The following is a 21,032-nucleotide window of genomic DNA, read 5'->3' as shown; positions in this document are numbered from 1 at the left end:
AGAATTTCAGAAGTATGCCTCCAACTTTTTCTAGCATGATGTAACATACTAGGAGCCACAATTTCTGGTCAATAACATGTATTTTATAATCCTTCACTGTGCTTGTCAACCATATTTTTGGAAATGTTTCATTGCACAATTTTTCTGGGAAATGTCATTATATGATATCATCTCTGGGCAACTTGTTTGCCAAATTGTTTAGGCGGATGACTAGAAAACTGCTTCAAAATTTTCATGAAATTGCTATCCATTCCATCACTCAAATTACTGATTATCCTATCGCTGATAAAAATATAAATTGTTGACTCCCGCAGTAAAATGGTCATTGTAATGCCATTATTAATTACAGAACTACCAATTAAAAGACAAATATACTTTTCTGGCAGATGCATACACAGCATACATTTGTGTATGTATACATATTTATTTGTACAAATAAATGTATATATGTATAAATGTTCATGTTTGTAAAATTACATATTTATATATATAAGTATTTAAAATATAATGTAATTTATTTACATATTGGATTTTTCTCATTTCTCCAATCTCTCGTTCCTCTGTCTCTGTCTCTCTCTCTCTGTCACGCACACACAAACACACACTCACACACACGCACACACACACTCTCTCTCACACATACACACACAGAGACAGGAGATGTTTTATTAGTGGCTTTATACAATACATAACACAATGCCCTTTACAGAAGCACTGAATAACCTTGACAATTACAAATGGATTCCTTTGAAATATTGTATGAACGTTAAACCAAAAAAATGTATTTGTGTTAAGAATAGGGTAACAAATATGAAAGTGATTTTAATAAAGGTCCTTTAATAAAGGTCTTCCTAAATTTTGCTAATCAATGTATGCATCACAGAGGGGTATTATCTTCCTCAATCACCACTAGGAGATTAGGAGAAAAAAAGAATAGTGACTGAACAGACGTGTAAGAATGATACACAAAAACTCATAGTAAAAGTGGAAAAGAAGAAACATTTTGTAAACCTGAAATGTCTTGGAATATAATTTTCCATGTGGAATCTGGCTCAAATGGCATGTCAGATGCCAAATGGAGCAGCCACAGGCATGTGAGCTACAGCACTGTCTAAAGGATGCCACTAGTCTCAATAAATTCCCAGTAACAGTGAGTTGGTGGCAAGAGCTGTTCTGGCCTAGTAACTGAAGGCAAGTACCAGGCAGTTAAATGACAGGGCTTCACGACTGAGACTGATATTGAAAAAGAAGAAGGTTTGTGTGTCTGATGGGTGAACTCATGCAATAATACTAATATGAGGGCGGGGATGGGCGGGGGGAGTTGAAAATGAGAAAAAGCATTATATGAAGATATCAAGCAATCAGTGTGAATAAGATAGACTCAGAGTAGCAAAATGAAAAGTAACAAGGAATACAAGAAGTCTAGGTGAGACTTCAGTACATGACTTAAGACAGAAATCTTACACTTTTAATCAAAATGTTGCAATATTAAGAGTTGGAAGAAAAAAATGTACCTTGTTTTGTGCTGCTAAAAGAAATATCTCAGTTTTCATAACTGGCTCTACAGACTTCCATCACTTTCTAAATTGGTAATGCACAAACAAAAATGGCAAGGAATTTATTCACTTATTTATTTATTTATTTAGAGACAAGGTCTCCTGCTGTTGCCCAGGCTGGAGTGCAGCAGCTGCAATCAGGGCTCACTACAGCCTCAACCTCTCTGCTCAAGCGATCCTCTCACCTCAGTCTCCTGAGTAGCTGGGACCACGGGCATACATCACCATACCCAGCTAATTTTTCATTTTTTGTAGAGACAAGGTCTCATTATGTTGCCTGGGCTAGTCTTGAACTCCTGGGCTCAAGTCATTCTCTCGACCTCTCAAAATGCTGAGATTACAGGTGTGAGCCACTGCACTCAGCGTAATTGTTTATTTTGCAGCTGTCCAGTAATGAAATTCTTCTGTAGTTGCTGTTATGAAAATTTAGTGAAGAAACTATTTCCACACGGCTTTTTGAGGCCTTATAGGTGACTGTTACATTTAAAATATTAGAGGCCACTCTACATGATAAAAGCTTACATTCCCAGAACTAAGATTATTAACTGGACTGTAAAAAGAGATTTTGCTCCTTGTTTTCAGTGTCAAGTAAAATACGTCTTCATCTCAATAGAAATGTGAGTGAGTGATATGATCAAACTATATACAGATTCAAAGAACTTGCATCATTAAGTCCTTTTTATTTTCAGAGCTTGGAAAAACTGCAATGAGCTTGGGAAAACCAAAAGGTAGCACTTATACAGGACTTTACAGGTCTAAAATAGATTTGCACACATATTTGCTCTCATCCTATTTTCCTGAGGCTGGTATCATTATCATTCTCATTTTATACATGACAAAGCAAGACCAAAGAAGTTTCAATGGCTCGCTTAAGCACACACCCTTAGTAAACGACAGAGCCATTAACTTCAAGTTGCAAGCCATGTCCACTATGCATCATGCTGCCTCACCAAAGCAATTCAAGGCAGAGGAAGCTACATCTAAATAAGAGTTGCAAGTGTTAAGATTCTTCTCTAGCCTAAAAAAGACAAGACTGTAAAAGGAAAAAGAACGTATGAGCTATATGGACTGTGCATTAGGCAGTGCACAAAGACTAAATCTGGACTATAGACATTTTTATTAGGAGAGAAAGGATGTTAAAAAAAAAAAACGAAAATTGACAATCCCCAAGGAGAGAGAACTTCCTATCTTCCTGGAAAGCAGACAGGTAGAACAAATAACAGTTGGTGGCACCTTAGGTTGTACGTGTTTGGTGTCACATGTGTGTCAAATGCCAAATGCAAGGAGTCCCAAATGTGTCAGGAGAAAGTCTAGACCCAAGGCCCCTAGATGGTAACCACCTCATGCTCCCATCCTGTTCCTTTTGGGGAATCCATTAACTATTCTATCTGCCCAGAAGTTCAAGATGTTCATAGGTTTTGTCGGTAAAAATAGCTGATGAGCAAGTGTTCTCAAATTTACCCTTTGTAATAAGGGTTTAAAAAAAAAATAAATGGAACAACAGACAGGATGGTAAATAAAGAGAAGACTCTTCATAACATTTAAGTTTCTTAAAAAGGATATTGTAAGCTCATGAATGAGCAGGAAATTAATAAAGTAAACCTTTACTAACCACAGGAACAATAAACTGTTAAAGCACGGAGCAGAAAGAAACATATGTTAACAATGAATAATAGATAACATTTACATGACTCTTACATTTTCTGGTTTTACATTTTCTGGTTTGTTGTTAAACTGACCATTTTGAAGAATGGTTAAACCACTTCTATTATCATCTTAGCTTCACAGATTACACAGATCTTCTTGTACAGAGTGTGTGAAAAGCTCAATATGTTTGGGCGGAAGCTAATTGACTTAAAATCCAAAGTTTTGATTTAAACAGGAGGAGATGGTTGCAAGAGAGCTCATCTAAACAATATGATAGCTGAGCAGATGTGCGCTTTATGCCTTAAAACAAAACAACTTACTCTGATATGCATTGCTTTAAACTTATTTTTAAGAACTTATGCAGCTAATAAGATATTACATCCTCAACACACATCCTTGCTTTACTACCTTTTTTTTAACTGAGAAAATCATGGCAGAGCGTTCTATGTGAATTGACCAAAGTTAAAACAGCCCGTTCAGGGCAGAACCAGACTCACACTCAAGCCTCCTGGTAATTCATATACGCTCTTCCTACTAGGCTACCTTGCCTCCAACCTCATCCCGAAATCACAAAGAAACTCATGATGTAAATTAACCTTTGGAAAGTATAATAATAGATGTGTATTTCATGCTTACAATTTTATTCTGCAATGTTTATGTATGCATATATAATTGAAAAAAAAAAGGGAAAGAATGTGTGCTGTTGTACATCCAGTTAAATAAAACTATACTTTCTGAGGAACTTAAATATTAGATAAAATAAAGATTTAAAAAAAAATTTTTTAGTGTTATGGGTCATATTCAGACCTGCTTATTGGCAAATAAATAGATGGATGTATCTTTAAATAATCAGATGGTCTCTCTAAAAAATTCAGATAACACTTTCCTCCTTACAGATCTGTGGTTGGCTGGGTTTCTTCCTAAAATAAGCTAGCCCTACCTTCCAGAGTAGTCACAGTAGAGATTCCAGAAAATCACAGGAGAGATTTCAGGCTACATACTATGCCACATGGGTTAACTGTTTAGCCAAATTGAGTTAATATTCATCAGAGATAATTTGATGCTTGTATTACTTGTCTTTTTCAAAATCTACCAGCTTTTAAGGTCTAACGGTGTGCTTGCAACATGGAAAGGGCTTCTTCAGTCATTTGGTCTGAATAAACAGTTTATATGATGGTCTATAAGAAACACTGATATGCCCATGGTGACAAAAATTTCATTTGTTTTACAGAAAGAAACTGTTAAACCATAGTCCAATAGATCTTAGAAGACCATGTAAAATTACTTTTAAAATTTAAGTTTAAAATGATTTTCAGTGTTTAACACCTACTTTTCTGTTCACAGAAGCGCTTCTGTGTCTTCCCAGTTACGATGCTCTTGAGATTCAATGAATGGCCCATAAGCCATGGTTCTACAACTTTCAGCAAGGTAAGCAACATTCACCAAAAACTTAAAAGGGAGTACATGTTTTTGCTTTAGCCACCTGGATTCTCCAATACAGTTTGGCTCTTATATCCTAACTCACCTCACGTGATAATCTGTTGCTGGTCTAAGATCTTTCAGGTTACATTCTAATTCTTCTCCACTGTAAAGAAAAAGCATTCATTAGTTGCTAATTCCAGTTTCAAAAGCAAACGAGATTTGGAATTTGGGTGTCCAGTAATGTACTGACAATAATTCATGAACTATTATGTCAGATTCCACCATAAACCAGAAATAAACTTTCTTATTTGATATTATTATTTGTTTGGGACTAGAAAATCAGGTTCTTTTTAATGATGCCATCTTAGATCTCGAAAATGGCATGGTTAACTTACTAATAAAATTCTAAAAGATCTTATCACTTCTTATGAGTAAATACATAAAAGTAACTAAGTAAGCAAATGAATGAATGAACAAACAAATGAGTAAAAATGATCATACCAGCTGTTAACAGAAGGCACTTTCCACACTTACCTTGGCAGGAACCTCAATTATCTCAACTCTGGACTGTCTTAAGAAAAATCACAATCTCACTTCCTCACTTACCAATGCACCGAACAAATAGCTCTCTTCAATAAAATAAAACCATTTATGTCCTCAAAAGTTGCAACTGAACCTCAGCTTAAATCATGAGGAAGTAACCAACCAAAATAAGGAATGTTCTATTGAAAATTTTTAAAAAGGTTAAAGGTGTGTGTGCATGTGACTTACTTTGTGTTCTTCAAAAATATCAGTGTCATAAAAGTATAAGAAATATTGTGGAAGTGTTCCAAATTAAAGAAGGCTAAAGAGACATGACAACTAAAGGTACTGTATGACCCTAGACTAGCTCCTGCGCGGGAAGGGGTGAAAACTGCTCAATTTTTCAAAATATAACAGGCATTATTTATAGACCAAGCGACAAAAGCTGGAATATAGACAACAGATAAAAGTATCATATCAATGTAAGTTTATGAAGTTATAATTACACTGTGGTTCTTTAAAAAAAATTCTTATAGAAAATATCCTGAAGTATTTTGCAGTAAGGGACCATTACATATAAAACTTATGGAAAAAAGGCCAGGCGCGGTGGCTCACGCCTGTAATCCCAGCACTTTGGGAGGCCAAGGAGGGCGGATCACGAGGTCAGGAGATCGAGACCGTCCTGGCTAACACAGTGAAACCCCGTCTCTACTAAAAATACAAAAAATTAGCCAGGCGTGGTGGCGGGCACGTGTAATCCTACCTACTCAGGAGGCTGAGGCAGGAGAATGGCGTGAACCCAGGAGGCGGAGCTTGCAGTGAGCCAAGATAGTGCCACTGCACTCCAGCCTGGGTGACAGAGCCAGACTCTGTCTCAAAAAAAAAAACTTATGGAAAAAAATGTGGATTGAGGACAGAAAGAGGAAAAGAGGAAGGAGTTCAAATGATAAAGCAGAGTATAAAGTTAATAACAAGTGAATCTGGGTATGGAGTATATATGTATTCCTTGATTTCTCTATTTTGGGGACATCTTATAAGTTTGAAACTATTCCAAATAAAAGGCTGGGTTTTAAGTTGTAAACTGGAAGCTGTGTCCAGACCTTGCCTGAAGCTCTGTTGTCTGGCCTACATTGTATCTTTAAAATATCTTGCATTTGTTCCATTAATTTAATAACAGGGAAGTTTGTACAATAATTCAGATTTTCAGCATCTTTTGAAAAAAAAAATTCAAAGAATCAGCAAATTTTAGCAACAATCAACTTAGGCTGAGTGGTGACTGCTTCCTTTCGATGGCAACAGGAGCTCTCCTGTTCACCTCATTTTCAACCTTTCCACTTTGCTCATGTATGTTACCTGCTGAGCCTCTCTGGGCACGTGAGCCTCTAGCTCCTGCCACCAATGTTCATCTCGCATGAAAAGACTCTATCCACAGTTGTCCCACAGTATACACAAGGAATCAGTACCAGGACCCCACCCCCATAGAGCGTATACACATACTCAAGTCCCCAGTTGGCCCTGCATATCCGCAGGTCTCATATCCCGTGAATATTGTTCTGGTCTGCATGTGGCTGACAAGGAATCCGTGCCTAAGTGGGTCCGTGCAGTTCAGACCTGTGTTGTTCAAGGGCCAATTGCATCTGTTCCTTGCCAGGCATGGGGGACATGGCACTCTGTATTTCTTTAAAGTTGCTACTAATTCTGATTTTTCAGACTAGAATAAAACGGTGATGAGCCAGAGTTAGGAATATCCTAAATACAGTGGGGGATCCCTGGAGTGTTATCAGAAGGGCAGTGATCTGGCCTGAGTTTGTTTCTGCAGTGAGTAGGCAAGCTTGTAGAAGAGCAAGAGTCGGGGGTGGAAGACCTGCAGGAGACTCCTGAGGGCGTCCAGGGAAGAGACAGTGGAGGTAGCCTGGGTAGCAAGAGGAGGACACAGCAGCCACAGGGCTTGAGTCCTTAACCTCTGTCCCTCTTTCCTTGTCAGGAAGACTGTCTGTGGAGCAAGAATTAGGAACAGGAAAGGGGAGATACGCATCTGTGGCACTGATGCAGCAGGAAAATAGGAGAGAAAAGAAACATCTCTGGCAGAAAAAGTGAGGATTGTGTGACCACATTATTACCCTGGGCACGGGCAGTCACTGGAGGGTCCACTCACAGGGAGGCCAAACAAGCAGTTAAAACAAAACTAACTTTCTGATTTCCTGCTCTGCAAATCTGAGCAGTACCCAGTAATTACAAAGAAGAAAGACGTGGCCCTAAAATTTTTCTCACATTTAGAACACAGTTATAAATCTTTTGAATGGTCAATACCTGGGAGTCCACAGAGCAGAAGGGGCTAATCCCTTCCCTGTGAGCCAAACTTTTGACCACTTAAGGCCTCGAAATGAAATGTTTTAAAGTATCTTTATTACAGGCTGGAAACTATTTTGCAAGGTAAGAAATAGGGTAAAACAGAAGGAAACATATTGTAGAACTTTAAAAAACAGGGCTACAAAAAGGTCTGGATCTAAAACATAAGCGGTCACCTTATAATCGCCCAATGTATGCAAAAACTAAAAGTCATAATCGCCTTTTGCCGACAGACATTAACAGAAAGTTTTCATTAATACTCTACTGACAGCAAATATAACCAAGTGATGTATTACACCCATACCAAATAGCTCTATGCTACTCATTTCCAAATAAGAATTACTCTGGACACAATGAATTCTTAGCATTATAATTATTACTAAATCTTAAAATAAACTAAAGGAAAATTTGCCAAGTCTATAAAGTTTTCCTTTGTTTTCCATTTTCTTTCACAACTCCAATTTTACAGTTTAGCAGCAAAGAAAAACAATAGAAACATACACAACCTGTAAATTATCTTGTATTTTCCATCTCGTCCTTTGTCTGATAAGGCCACCTCGTAACTGTAGGGGAAGGAAAGACCACTGTGGGGTCCACAGGAAAGTCCAACAGGGGGAGCCCAGGACAACACAACTGCTCTTGCCTGAATATTAGAAACCTGAGGAAGAAAAACATGGGACGAAAGTATTCAAATCCGTTTTACATTTTCAGAATTATTAGTAGTGGCATAAAACTGGCTCACAGTTAATCCAAGGTAAACTAGTTTAATTACAATGAAAGACATCTTATATGGTGCTCTCTTTCAAAGTCCTGGTATCCAAAATATGGTTCTTGCAACATCTGTCCTTATAATGCCAACTTTCATCCAAATCCAGTGCAATTTGCATTCTGTCCTCCATAAAGTAAAATAATGTCATGCGAGGGAATTTTTTTTTAACGTAAGTAAAAAGCTGAATGTATGATTTCTACATTATGTGGAAGAAGCCATACCCACAGGTACTTTGATCTGGTTTCAAGCCTTGCATGGTGTCAAATCATTCTTCAAAGGTAATACCTTTCCAACAATACCCCCTGAAGTCCTGCAGGTTCCCAGGAGAACCCAATGGGTGGAAAACTGGAACCAAGGACCAGGCTGATATGGGATTAATATCATTATAGATGTGGAGATGTTTCACCTCTCTAAGCTCTGCTTTCATACTTTTGGTTTAGCCTCTGCTTCAGATTTCATTTGAACCGAAGACTCTGGGACTTAAAATACCCAGAACCTTCTTAAAATACTACTCTGAGGCATGTTTACAAAATCTACTCCATCTTCCAGAGGTGTTTATAAGGACTAAGCTCTGACTGGCCACAGCTGTAACCTGTTTATTGATAGACCCCCGCATGGGCTTCCTTCCTGATACGGTTTGGATTTGTGTCCCCACCCAAATCTCATGTCGAATTGCAATCCCCAATCTTGGAGGAGGGCCTGGTGGGAGGTGACTGGATCATTGTGGTGGACTTCCCCCTTGCTGTTCTCCTGATGTGAGTTCTCACAAGATCTGGTTGTTTAAAAGTGTGTGGCACTTCCCCCTTCTCTCTATCTTCCTCCTTCTCTGGCAACGTAAGACATGTCTGCTTCCCCTTTTCTTCCACCATGATTGTAAGTTTCCTGAGGCCTTCCCAGCCATGCTTGTACAGCCTGCAGAAGCATGAGTCAATTAAACCTCTTTTCTTCATAAATTACCCAATCTCAGGTAGCTCTTCATAGCAATGCGAGAACAGACTAATACACTTCCCTTCTCTGTCTCAGTTCCCTTGTCTCTAACCAGGGCTTCCTGGATCACATCCCCACATAAACTATTTGCACTCAATACACTTTGTTTTAGAGACCATTTCTGGAGAAACCCAACCTAAAATATGATCTAATTATTTAAAATAAATCTAAGGACAAAACTTTAACGCTGTAAATTTCTAAAGGCTATTCTATTGCTATCTGGATATTGGTCTGGATCGCATATTAAAAACAAAAAAGACAATACAGATGCTAAAGCTTAATGTTCACAAAGACTTTATAGCTGTAGATTATTAGGCTGTAGATGGAGACAGGTAAACTGTTCAGTCCCTTTTTTTTCCTTCTTCCATTTTTGTCACTATAGGATCTACATAAAGATTATTGGAATTATTAAATACTTGAAATACAAATAATAAATATGGAAAATGAATGCAGAGTCTCTCTTCAGTCTGTCCTTCACTACATTTTTAGTGGAGATCACTTCATACTATTTATTCCATATAAATAGAATATCATGATATATTTAGCCAATTATTTAGTCAAACTCCTGCTCATCCTTAAAGACCCCAGCCCGGCCTCACTACCTCCCAGTAGCCTTCTCTAAATTATCTCATGCATTGTCACTCCTCCATGTTCTACAGAACCTTGTGGATACTGCTATAATTGCTAATCACATTATGGCCTTTGTCTACCTCCCTTGGGCTTTGAGACTCCCTAAGGACAGAATCCAAGTCATAGTCAACTGTGATCAGTGGTTGCTTAGTAAATGTTTGTTGAATAAAAAACCTAGGGAAATAAGATAGTCTGAGTTTCTGACACAGACTATCAGAAGATGGTAGGCTTGCATTACACATCTCTTTAAAACATCTGAGGAAGACTGCTATAGCTCCAGACTAGCAGCTCCTCTTCCCCACCCCTCCAACCCATCTGCACCACAATGCTGTGACCAACCCTCCAGGATGCTGGCCTCTCTTATGCCCTCTCTCACACCCCTGGGACTTAGCTTTTAACTCTCCTACTTCCTTGGTTTTAACCAACTTCTCTTGGACCCAGTTCAAATGCTGCCTTTGTTTACTCATTTAATGGTCATACCTCACCCTGTGAGGGGCTGTGGATACAAAGATGATTAAGGTATGATCTTTGGCCTCGAGGAGCCCCAACCTGTTGAAGAGAGACAGGCACATGAGGGGCCTCACGGCAGATATACTGAACACAGAGGGACTCTTAAGTGTTCTGAGACTGATTCTGGACAGGTTCCTGTACCGTCTGCACTGTCAGATTCAACCACTCTTCTTTGTACTCTTGCCTATTTTCCATCCCTGCATTTGGTGCATATTCCATTACACAGAGCATTACTTGGTTATTTGTGTGTTGTTTCTCTACCTAGATTTTAAGACAGCATTTCTAACATACAACAGTATATCTGCTCAATTCCTTCACATACCATTAATGAGTAATCCTGAGGTATTGGGTATCATATTTTATTTTTAACGTGGGAGATAATTTGTTACAAAGAGTTTGGTTTCTTGGGAAAAAAAGGAGGCTCATTAGGTACTGGAAAACACTCAGCCAAGGTGATAAGTGGCTGCTTTGCACCCAAGAACACAGAAGACAGTAACACTGATTCCATGAATGGTGGTGTGAAATAACCATGTCTCAAAATAGCTCAGTCAAATGCCAACATTCTAGATACCAAACAAATATCCATGAAGTCACATCCCTTTAAACTCTACCTTTTATGTCAGCTATGACAACTTTACTTTTTTCCCTTAGGACTTGGTTAAATTATTATTTACCTGAACAGAGAAATACAACACTTGAAGCATCAACTAAAATAACATTCACTTTTTCCCTAGAGTCCCCAAGCAAGCCTTCAGGATGTGCACTGTCATCAGCATGCAATGCAGGTGTCTGTGGAAATACATTCTTCCAATGTGCCAGCCTATCAGAAATGCAGTTTGAGAACTCAGCATCATTCTCAAAGGAAAGCGGTTTCTGTGAATTCTTTCCTTGAGCTAAGCAGCCTGACACCCAGATCATGATGATGTTCTGGGGCCAAATCCTTCTTGTCCTCCTGCTCTCTCCCTTTCACTGACTCTTGGCCCGAGGTTTCCCTTGTTTAGGCAATGGAATCAGGAGAAAAAGATCACTTAGTCTTCATTAGGACTTGGAACTTGTTTCCACTTAAGGCTGATTCCAGAAACTGACATGCTGTCTTTCAAGAGAATGTCACTTGAAGGTGAATTCTCAGCACTAGACATATTTACTCCAAGTGTCCTGGGAGGTAATGCCTTAATGAGAGATTTGGAACTCTAGGAACTCTATCTAGGTTCATGCCGATTTCAGAGCAACAACACTCATATATGACCTTCACATTGCAAGTCTGCCTGTGCTGAAACTTTCTTGCCAGCAGTGACCAACAAGCTTAACTAGGGCACGGCTAATCTGATCATCACAGTGATCACCATGGCTGTTGTTCCCCTCACCCCTCAAAAAAGTTTAGAAGCCATAAAACTGACTTCCTGAGATTTAATTAACCTACCGTAACTAGAAAGTCAATCTCCTTTGTACTGGTGATAAAAGGGGTAATTTCTAGTTATAAAATTATTGGACAAGGTGCAATCTGACATTTGTTTCTGCAATAGTAATATAAAGGGGTCTGTTGTATAGGTTACTAGTATACATTTGCATATGAATTATTTAAACTAAACTGCTTTTGAGCACGTTGAAGGACTCACAAAATTACTTCCTACTACTAAGTGGCCACATACTAATTATAAATCATTCCTGTCTATTTATTAAATGTAGATTCCAATTCAAAAGCAGTTCAATAACTGCTATAAAAGGGTCTGTTGTACAGGTTAGTAATGTAAGTCTGCATATGAATTATTTAAACTAAACTGCTTTTGAGCACCTTGAAGGACTCATAAAATTACTTCCTACTTGTAAATGGTCACATACTGATTAGAAATCACTCGTCTATTTATTAAATGTAGATTCCAACTCGAAAGCAGTTGTTTTGTATGTGTGTGTATAAGGAAATTATAAAACCGCATTGTCCTGTAGCTATCTGATACGTAATCCATAGCTTGCTTTCTCCTTGCACCTTCTCTCCTGTTCATCCCAATATTTTAATACTGTTCCGTAAAATTTTCCATTTTTTTCTGAGATTTTATTATTATGCAAATGATAGTACTTGGATCAGAAACACCATTTATTCTCATAGTTACTAAATTGTTTCTTTCATGTTCAAAAATATTTCCTTGTACATTGGTAGCTTCTAAATTTGCTCTGGCCTTTGGATTTAACTATGTGGGAGGCCTACTGATCTAATTAAAGAGTACACTAAGGAAATATTACCACACAAATACTGGCTTCACTTCTAAAGGATCATCATGAGAAACACCACCACAAAGGAAAATAAATGAAAAAGGAAAAGGTTAAAGAAAAAGGATACTGAAATCTAAGAATTTCACAGTCATCTGTTTTTATGATTCCTGAAGTGCTAAGAGCCGCCTATCTGCTCCCAGATGCACTACTGTTTATCTTTCAAGGGATTGCGTCTTACAGGGGAAGTGTTCCTCACAGGTCAGTTTACTCGCTTCTGGAACCGACAAATCAATTGTTCCAACAAGCTAAACATTCGCGGATGGAAACAATGCAGAACCACAATTCCAGGTTACATTATTTATATCCTGAAAATAAACAGCCCACCAGTCTGTGGGAGACTACATCTAGCACCACCACCAAAGAAGGTCAGACCACATTAGGCTCGAGATGGCGGGCTAATTCCTAAGCCACTCAGAATAATATTAGGCTTATTGCTCTGTCATGGTGGAGGCTATACCAGTGAAGTCCCCATAGCACCTAACTGTTCCAGTCCCAAGATAAATACCTAGTATACTTGTATACCATTTTAATAAAATTTAAATGAAACTAAGTATTTGGACCTTTGTAGTAGCTGGGTCTCTGAAGAGTAAAAGACTCGCTCAATTCAGGGTGCCCAAAGTTCTAGAAAGATGACTGGAATCCACAAGTTCTGCACCTAAATAAAATCATCTGCAAAACCTCAAAGCAAAATATATGCCGTTTATTTAGAGGTGCTACAAGTTGTGGCTGAAAGGAACACAAAATTAAATAATCCTTTTTACAACTGTGCACCCAACTTTGCATGGCTCTGCTTCTTTCCCTGTCAGATGGCCTGATACCTCTTCCTTCCCATGTCAGAGCACAGAAGTTTCACTTTTGCTTAGTGATATGCTACAAACTATAAATACTGCATTCCAAGTACATAATTTACTTCTCAGATAGTCCCAGGTAGTATTTCTTATCCTACCTTTCAAAGATGAGGAAACTGAGGCACAAGGAAATGATGTAACTTACCCAAGGTCACAAAGACAGGTAATAGCCAATGCAAGTCCCAACCCAGAGTGCCAGATTGCAAAGCACAGGCCTTCCCTCTAGTGGCTGCTGCCTTACACTCTGGCGGAGGCACATCCTGAGGCTGGTCAGACTTCCGGCATTTGTGCCCCCGGCCAGAACCCAGCTACAGCCACACAGTTATTCAGCAAAGATCTATTAAGGGTTCACTATGTCCCAAGGACAGTGCTAGGTATTAGGAGCAAAAAGTTAAATAACACACAATCACAAACAAGAACTTCAGAGAGAAAAGTGGTACGAAGAGGAAAGACAGAAACTGCATAAACAACTAATTGGGCTGGAAAGAAACAGTGGACTGTCTCAGGCAATAACATTTATGAGGATCAGAAGGGGAGTGTGGTAGGTCCCCAAAGAGGTCCACATCCTAGTCCTTGGAACCTATGAATATATTACCTTATATGGCAAAAGGGACTTTGAAGATGTGACTAAGTTAAGGCTCTCGTGAAGGGGAGACTTAACCTGGATTATCTGGCTGGGCCCAGTAAAATCACAGGGGTCCTTATAAGTGAAAGAGGGAGGCAGGACAGTGAGAGACAGGCACGTGAGAATGGAAGCAGAAGCTGGGGGAATATGGCTGCTGACTTTGCAGACAAAGCCAAGGGATGCAGGCTGCCTTTAGAAACTGGAAAAGGCAAGAAAACAGATTATGTCCCAAAGCCTCTAGAAAGAAATATAGCCCTGCCAACACCTTGATTATAGCCTAGCCAGAGACATTTTGGACTTTCTGGCCTCTAGACCTTTATGACAATAAATTTGTACTGTTTTACGCCATTCAATTTGTGGTAAATCATTACAGCAGCAATAGGAAACATATAGGTGGAGAGAAAGAGAAGTTGTTTTAGTCATGTGCAAAAGCAGGAGGCACGAACAAGCATGGCACTCTTCATACGAACTCCCCTTGTCTGATATGCCTTCTGCCCAGGCAACCTGGATACACTTACACTGCCATCCAGAGAACCAGACATGCAGGGTGGTTAGCACCAACCACCACCCACATGTTGGCAAAGCAACTGTGTCCAGAGACACCCACTTCCCATCAGGTGATTTTCATCAAACTGCTTAAAAGGTATAGGGTGTAGTATTTTGGCAAGTTCAAGCCTCACTGTTAAAAAGGGCATGAGATATAAATGCTGATCTACAGATCTTTCATGACTCTGGAGTGTGTAACTACTTGAGGCTTTGTTTCTACTCAACTCCAGCAAGTTTCTCAACCTGCCTTTTCCAAACCTAGAAAGATAATGTGCTGCTTATGCTACAGAATTAACAACTCCAGCTTTATAGGACTAAGGAAACTCTTCAGCTATACTGACTACGTCTGTGCCCATCTAAGCCACGCTGATATGGAAATGTTATCTTTTGACTGAATTTCTCATTCAAAGTCCACTTCAAAGGTTTGGAGGAGGGTAATGAGACAGGATAGAGTCCAGTTAAGCTGGCTGGCCCTGCAGAAAGGCTGTTACCTTGTGGCATTTACCTGAGTGAATTCACCAGGTCCGGGCCCCTGCCCAGTGACTCAGACAATCTAGCCGGTATTCCAGAGTCAGACTTGAATGTCAAACTATAAGACTTATGGAATCAGATATATACAATCAGACTGCCAGTTAATTGATTCATAATGAGAAACAGAAGTATCTGGTAGATTAGATAGCACTGTCAACCTGCCTCACATACTTTCTCTCTATTGGCAACAAGGAAGTCAAATTCTCAAAAGGCTACTAAGTGAGCACCAAATGAAAACAAGGGGAGTTATCTACATGATTCAGGGGCCTAAAGGCACTAGGCTCTGAGAAGCCAATTCTCTGCGATGGGTACAGAACGGCCTGGCCAGACTGTCATGGATAGAGCTAACATCTGTGTGCTTCTGTAGCCAAGCAATGCTTGTTTCCAAATGATACAGACAAAAGTTCTCAGATGACGCTCTTACCCTATTATATTTTACAACACAGCTACTTACAAAAAGCCTATTACCCTGCCCTAAAACCTCAAAAGATTAAATGCCTAAGAAATACTGCATCAAGAAAAAGGACCAATGAATCTAAATATGGCTTTTATCTTGCTAGAGCCATCTCACCCACAAGAAACAGAGATTCTGTCACTTCTTCAGCAGAGCAGTGACTAGGAATATCTGAGGAAAAGCACTGTGTGCATAAACATGATTAAGAAGCGACTACGGAGTTCTGAAACTACATTTGGGGCCATGAGTGAACCCGCTGCTCTGCCCTCTCTCTCTGACTCCTCTGTTTTCCTTACAGATTTTTCTTCTTTCTACTACGCTACAAACATAAGCTTTTTCCATGATTCTGCCCTCACACCTTTTCCGATCTCTCCCTTATACTGCACCCCCTGTCTGCAAAGCTATCATCCAATCCTACAACATGAAGTATCATTGCTATGCATGTGATCTCCTTGTCTTGTATCTTGTTCCTCCTCACTCCTCAGCATCGGCCTACCAGACATTTGCGACCACCCGCTGTATCTATCTTTCCAGAGTCCCTGACAGTGAAACAAACTCAGCATGTCCAAGAATGGCACTGAAGATACAAAAAGGACAAAGCTGTGAACCTGTCCTAGAGAAACCACAGACCGGGCAAGACACAGAAACAAGTAGATGCAGTACAATATATTAAATACAGTAGCAGAAGTCCATGAAGGGCACAGCAAAGCTGGGGGTAGAGCCTCCCACTTGATGGGCATGGACAGCAATCAGGAAGGTGTCTTAGAGGAAGCAATTCCTGAGAGGAGGCATCCAAACCCGAAAGCCCAGTTATCCTTGACATTTGATATCTATTCTAACAGGTTATAATGCCGTATTCTATCTCTGGAATGGCTCTAGTATCTGTCCCCTGCTGCCTGCCACACAGATGTCACCACCATAATTTTGACTCCCATAGCCTTTCACCAGGACTACAGTAGCAGATTCTAACACTGCTCTTCCCTGCATCTATCTTCTTCTCACTCCAACTCATCTGCCAACTGTTTGATCATTCTGAAAATGCAGCCCTGATTACATAACTTCTTTGCTCAAAAACCCCCAGTGGCAGCCTGCTCCTCACCACAGTAAGTACAGACTCCCTGCACCCCTCCCAAAGGCAACACCCCACTCCTCTACAAGTGCCTTATTATGCCTGTCCTTCAACACACCTCAAGCTTTTAGGTTGTCAAATTCAACTATGTACCCTGAGGCATGTTTGGACTCTTCTGTTAAAAAGCCTCAGTATTTGAAACAGATGCAGAATCAAGGTTTTCCAATTCAGCTAGAAAATACTCCAAAGAACTCTGGCTCTCTAATCTCAGATGAAAGGCTGAATCAACATTCTGAGTTTTTCACTTGAATTTCAAAGCACCTGGCAAAATCAAAACCTCACCACTTTGACCATTTTTTTGTCTTGCCATTGCACCCAATGTTCTGGACTTATTTTTCACAGCTAATATTTAAATATCTTTTTGAAGTTTACTTGGAAAAATACTTGGGATTACTGAGGTTTTCAAAAATTATTACTACATTTATATGGTTAAAAAAAAAAAAAAACTACCAAAAGAAAACTGTAGACTGAAAAGAGAGAGAGAAAAAAAAGAATCTTTGGAAAGAATATCTAATTGCATTCAGAATACCTAAATAAAGAAGACATTTCAGTAGATTATGACTACACACAGAAGGCTACTGTTCTATGTCTCATGGTCCATTAATAACTGAACCGAACACTATTTCATAGTTGATGAGTAATCTGCAAAGGGAAGGAGCCCTTTTCCTTACCTACTGTGTGGTGGAAAAAAAAAAAAAAGCACATTTGAAATACTTTAAAAAGTGTCATTTATGCTGAGAAATCCAGAAGACATACCTGTGGTTTCTCTATTCCCGAAAGAATGTCTTGCACCCTCTTTACTTCCAACTCATATTCTGCATTGCGAAAAAGAAAAAAGGAAAAACAATACCATTAGAAGGCAGTAAGGTTGTCAAGTTCCTTCCCCAAGGCCTTTTGACTGGAGTTATCATTAAATCAGTTGCCTGTTATCATGAATTTTTGATATTACAAATGTTACCAGGAAAATCAGGAATGAAGGTGTCATTGGGGAATGGAGTTTCACTATGGTTCACTGACTTGTCACTGTATAGTTTTAAGTGTTCGCGATGTTAAGGAGATTAACACGGGGTTCCATTTAACATTTAATAATTTAACAGGCAACAGAGAATAAAGGGTCCTAAGAAGGGCAAGTGGAGGGACCAATGTACCTGGAAACTGAGAGTAATAAGATGTGGTTGAAGAGACAATGGTTATTCCATTCAGGGCTGTGAGCTCAAATCTTTGAGCTGTATTTTTACTTGTTTATTTACTTGTTTTTACTTGTTTACTTAAGTTCACGTGTTTACGTTCGACGGGCAGCCACTGGGGTGTCTAAGAAAAGGGACAGATATGATCTTCTTTTGAGCTTGAAAAGATGTGTTTGTCTTCTGTGTGAACAACGGATATTTGGAAGGTAAGCAAGGGAGCAGAAAGACCAGTCAGTGGATTGCTGCAGTGGCCCAGGCAAAGGAAAGGCTAGAGCCGGCCTGGGCTAGAGCTGAGTAGAGACAGTGAGACAGGACTAGTTGAGGAGGTGTGGGTGCTGAAGGACTGGATGTGATGGGTAAGGGTGAGGAAACGTGACACACCAAGGATAATTCCTAGTTTTTGGTTTGCTCAACTGGATGGATGACGGTGCCTTTTAATAACACGAGGGAAATGGGCATGTTTTGGGGGTGGGGCAATAATTAGGTTTTAGAAATGAAAGAATAGTGCTTGGAGAAGAGAGTACGAGGCGGGAAGGATGTGTACAAAAAAAGATAAGTGATAGAACTTAAGAATCTGCAACTTGTTAGAGGATCTTCTTGATTTTCACAGTGGGCTTGATGGAATCTAATTTTGAGTTTAGAGTAGACTCCATTTAACCTAGTTTATGAGCTAAATGCTAGCGAGATATGATCACTAAGACATATGTCCCTGCCCCCAAGATATTTCAAGTCTAGTGGAGGGAGGTGGGAAGAATGAAACCAAATAGGCAATTACAGTGCCTTGTGATGGGTGCTGTAGTAAAGGTAACCCAAAAGAGGGCATTCGAGATAGTCTTCCAGGAACCAGCATTTAGCTGAGCTCTGTGTGTAACAAGCAGGCACTTGGAGGGGAAGGGGGATGTGGACCTAAGGAGTGAGAGATGGGTTAATACGCCCAGCTCTGCACAGACCTGTTTGTCCTTATTGTTCAGGTTTAATCTTAAAGTCATCTTTTCAAAAAATCCCCTTAACTGCTACACCTGACACCAGCCTCATTTCTGTCACTCTTGCATGCTATTTCCTTATCAATTATCAAAATCTGAAAAGAATTATCTTGCTTATTTGTTCCCTTGCTTACTTCTGGTCTTTCTTACTAACAAACATAAGATTGAAGAAGACAGAGACACCACAGGGTCCGGAGTAGGCAAATTTTTTCCTAAAGAATCAAATAAATATTTTAAACTTTGTGAGCCACACATAGGTCTCTTGCATATTTTGTTTTTTGTTCGTTTTCATAACGCATTAAAACTTTAACAACCTCTTAGTTTGTGGGCCATACAAAAGCAGGCGACAGGGAGGCTATATAGTTCAATGACCCCTGCCCTAGGACAAAATCACCATTTACCCGCAGCACCCAGCACAGGCCCTACATGTGCAAAGCTCAACAGACGCTTCTTGACTAAATAAATGAACAAAGTCTATATTAAAAATAACAAAAACTTTTAGTTGGCACCACTCCAAATTTTAAAAGGACTTGTTCCTTATTTTTTTTCCTGTTGCGTTCTGTTTAGTAGGACGTGCTACCTTTAGTCTGGTGAGAAAAACAAATGGGCTGGTGGTAATATCATGGTTTTGAAAACTGTAGCCTTTTAAAAGAAAATCCATATTCAAAAGACCCAATGTCACAAGCTCATTTATAACTATGTATTCATGTTAAGGTATAAACTGTATCCATAAATCAAAAGTTGACATACCCTCACATTTTCTGGAAGCCCCTGCTAAGTAAACTATAAATATTATATAATCTCAACAGATAACTGTCGGTTAGAAAAAAATCAAAACAAAACATAAGCATAGTCACAATAAATGAACTGGTTCAGTTGTTAAAGAAAATGTTCTCAATTTCTGGTTATTGTAGAATTTGAAGGACCCTATGGTTTCAAACACTCACACAGCTATGTTCAAACAACCAGCTGAAGGAGGTAACTGTTTCCTCTTGCTATGAAGAAGGCATTTAGATTATCTTAGAAAGGCAACAAGTCAGACCCTATCTTTGGAGTAATAAAAGTTTAGAACAGGGATGATCACCTACTCAACACACAAGGAAGGGAAGAATTAAAGGGATCTGCAAATAAAACATCCTCAGGACTATGCACTAGAAATACACTACAAAAGAACAGAGTTAAAACAGGATGCTTTGTCCCACAAAAACTGGAAAGCCCCCTCCCACCTTGCTTTCAAATACACATGACAGAAGAAATGGTTATGCTTTTAAGAGAAAAAAAGAAAAAATAAAGAAAGAGGCTAGATTAAAAGGAATAATAAAAAAAAATCTGTCCAAAGTCCAAAAAAATGAGTTTCAGGTAAAAGCCAGAAATACAAGGGAAAGGTCCTCCTGAGATAAAAACAACTTCCAAAGAGAGGTCAGGACTTGCCTTGTCTGTTTGCCTTTGATTACAATCACGAAAACTGACATTTCCTGAGCACCTACATACGTGCTCATCTATGCATCATCACCTTGCTAATTTTTACAATATCCCCTGCATGATGGACATTCTCTGCTCCATTTCACAGTGGTGGATAGGAACTTATGCTTACTTAGCTCATCATGGTTCTCACCTCCGGTGCTGGGCACACCACCCATAGGTGTCTTTGTTGACTGAGGAAGGAATATAAGGAACAAATGAGGAAACTGAGGCTCAGAGAGTAGATGTGATTTCTCTAGGGCTGCAAGTCTAATACATGGTCCCAAAGCAAGTATAACCTTTGACTGTATCATGAAGAGTTAATAGAGATCTAGGGATCCTGAGGGAGAGGACACTGAGAAAGAAAACATGGGGTTGATACTGGTGGGGTGTTGGCCTTGAGGTGGATGGGAGAAAGAGAAGGCAGCAGAGGAGACCTGCTCAGTCCTATGGGAAGGTTTATGTTGGTTTTCTTATTTGCTTTTAACTTAGAAAAGGTTGTCAAATGAATAGAGCAAAGGCCACCTATCTGCTGGGAATGTATATGAAAAAAGGAAGAATTTAAAAAGTGGGCCTCGAATGGGGCCAAATAAACAAAGGATTCTGAG

At 39.4% G+C, this 21,032-nt stretch overlaps 1 protein-coding gene across 8 annotated transcripts in view; it reads right to left on the bottom strand.

The window, feature by feature from the left end:
* Positions 1 to 21,032, bottom strand: part of FNDC3B (fibronectin type III domain containing 3B) — a 364,503-nt gene that overhangs the window by 97,425 nt on the left and 246,046 nt on the right. For all 8 annotated transcript variants that reach the window (XM_003831940.6, XM_063602600.1, XM_063602598.1 and 5 more), the window contains 3 exons: positions 17,550 to 17,608; positions 8,003 to 8,154; positions 4,729 to 4,788 (listed from right to left, as the gene is read on the bottom strand). In XM_003831940.6, the coding sequence (XP_003831988.2) occupies positions 4,729 to 4,788; positions 8,003 to 8,154; positions 17,550 to 17,608 (271 nt within the window). The remainder of the gene's footprint in view (positions 1 to 4,728; positions 4,789 to 8,002; positions 8,155 to 17,549; positions 17,609 to 21,032) is intronic.

Source organism: Pan paniscus, chromosome 2, assembly GCF_029289425.2.
Source record: "Pan paniscus chromosome 2, NHGRI_mPanPan1-v2.0_pri, whole genome shotgun sequence".
Classification (NCBI taxonomy): domain Eukaryota; kingdom Metazoa; phylum Chordata; class Mammalia; order Primates; family Hominidae; genus Pan; species Pan paniscus.
Note: the sequence above shows the minus strand (reverse complement) of the source record. Positions and strands in the feature narration are given on the sequence as shown.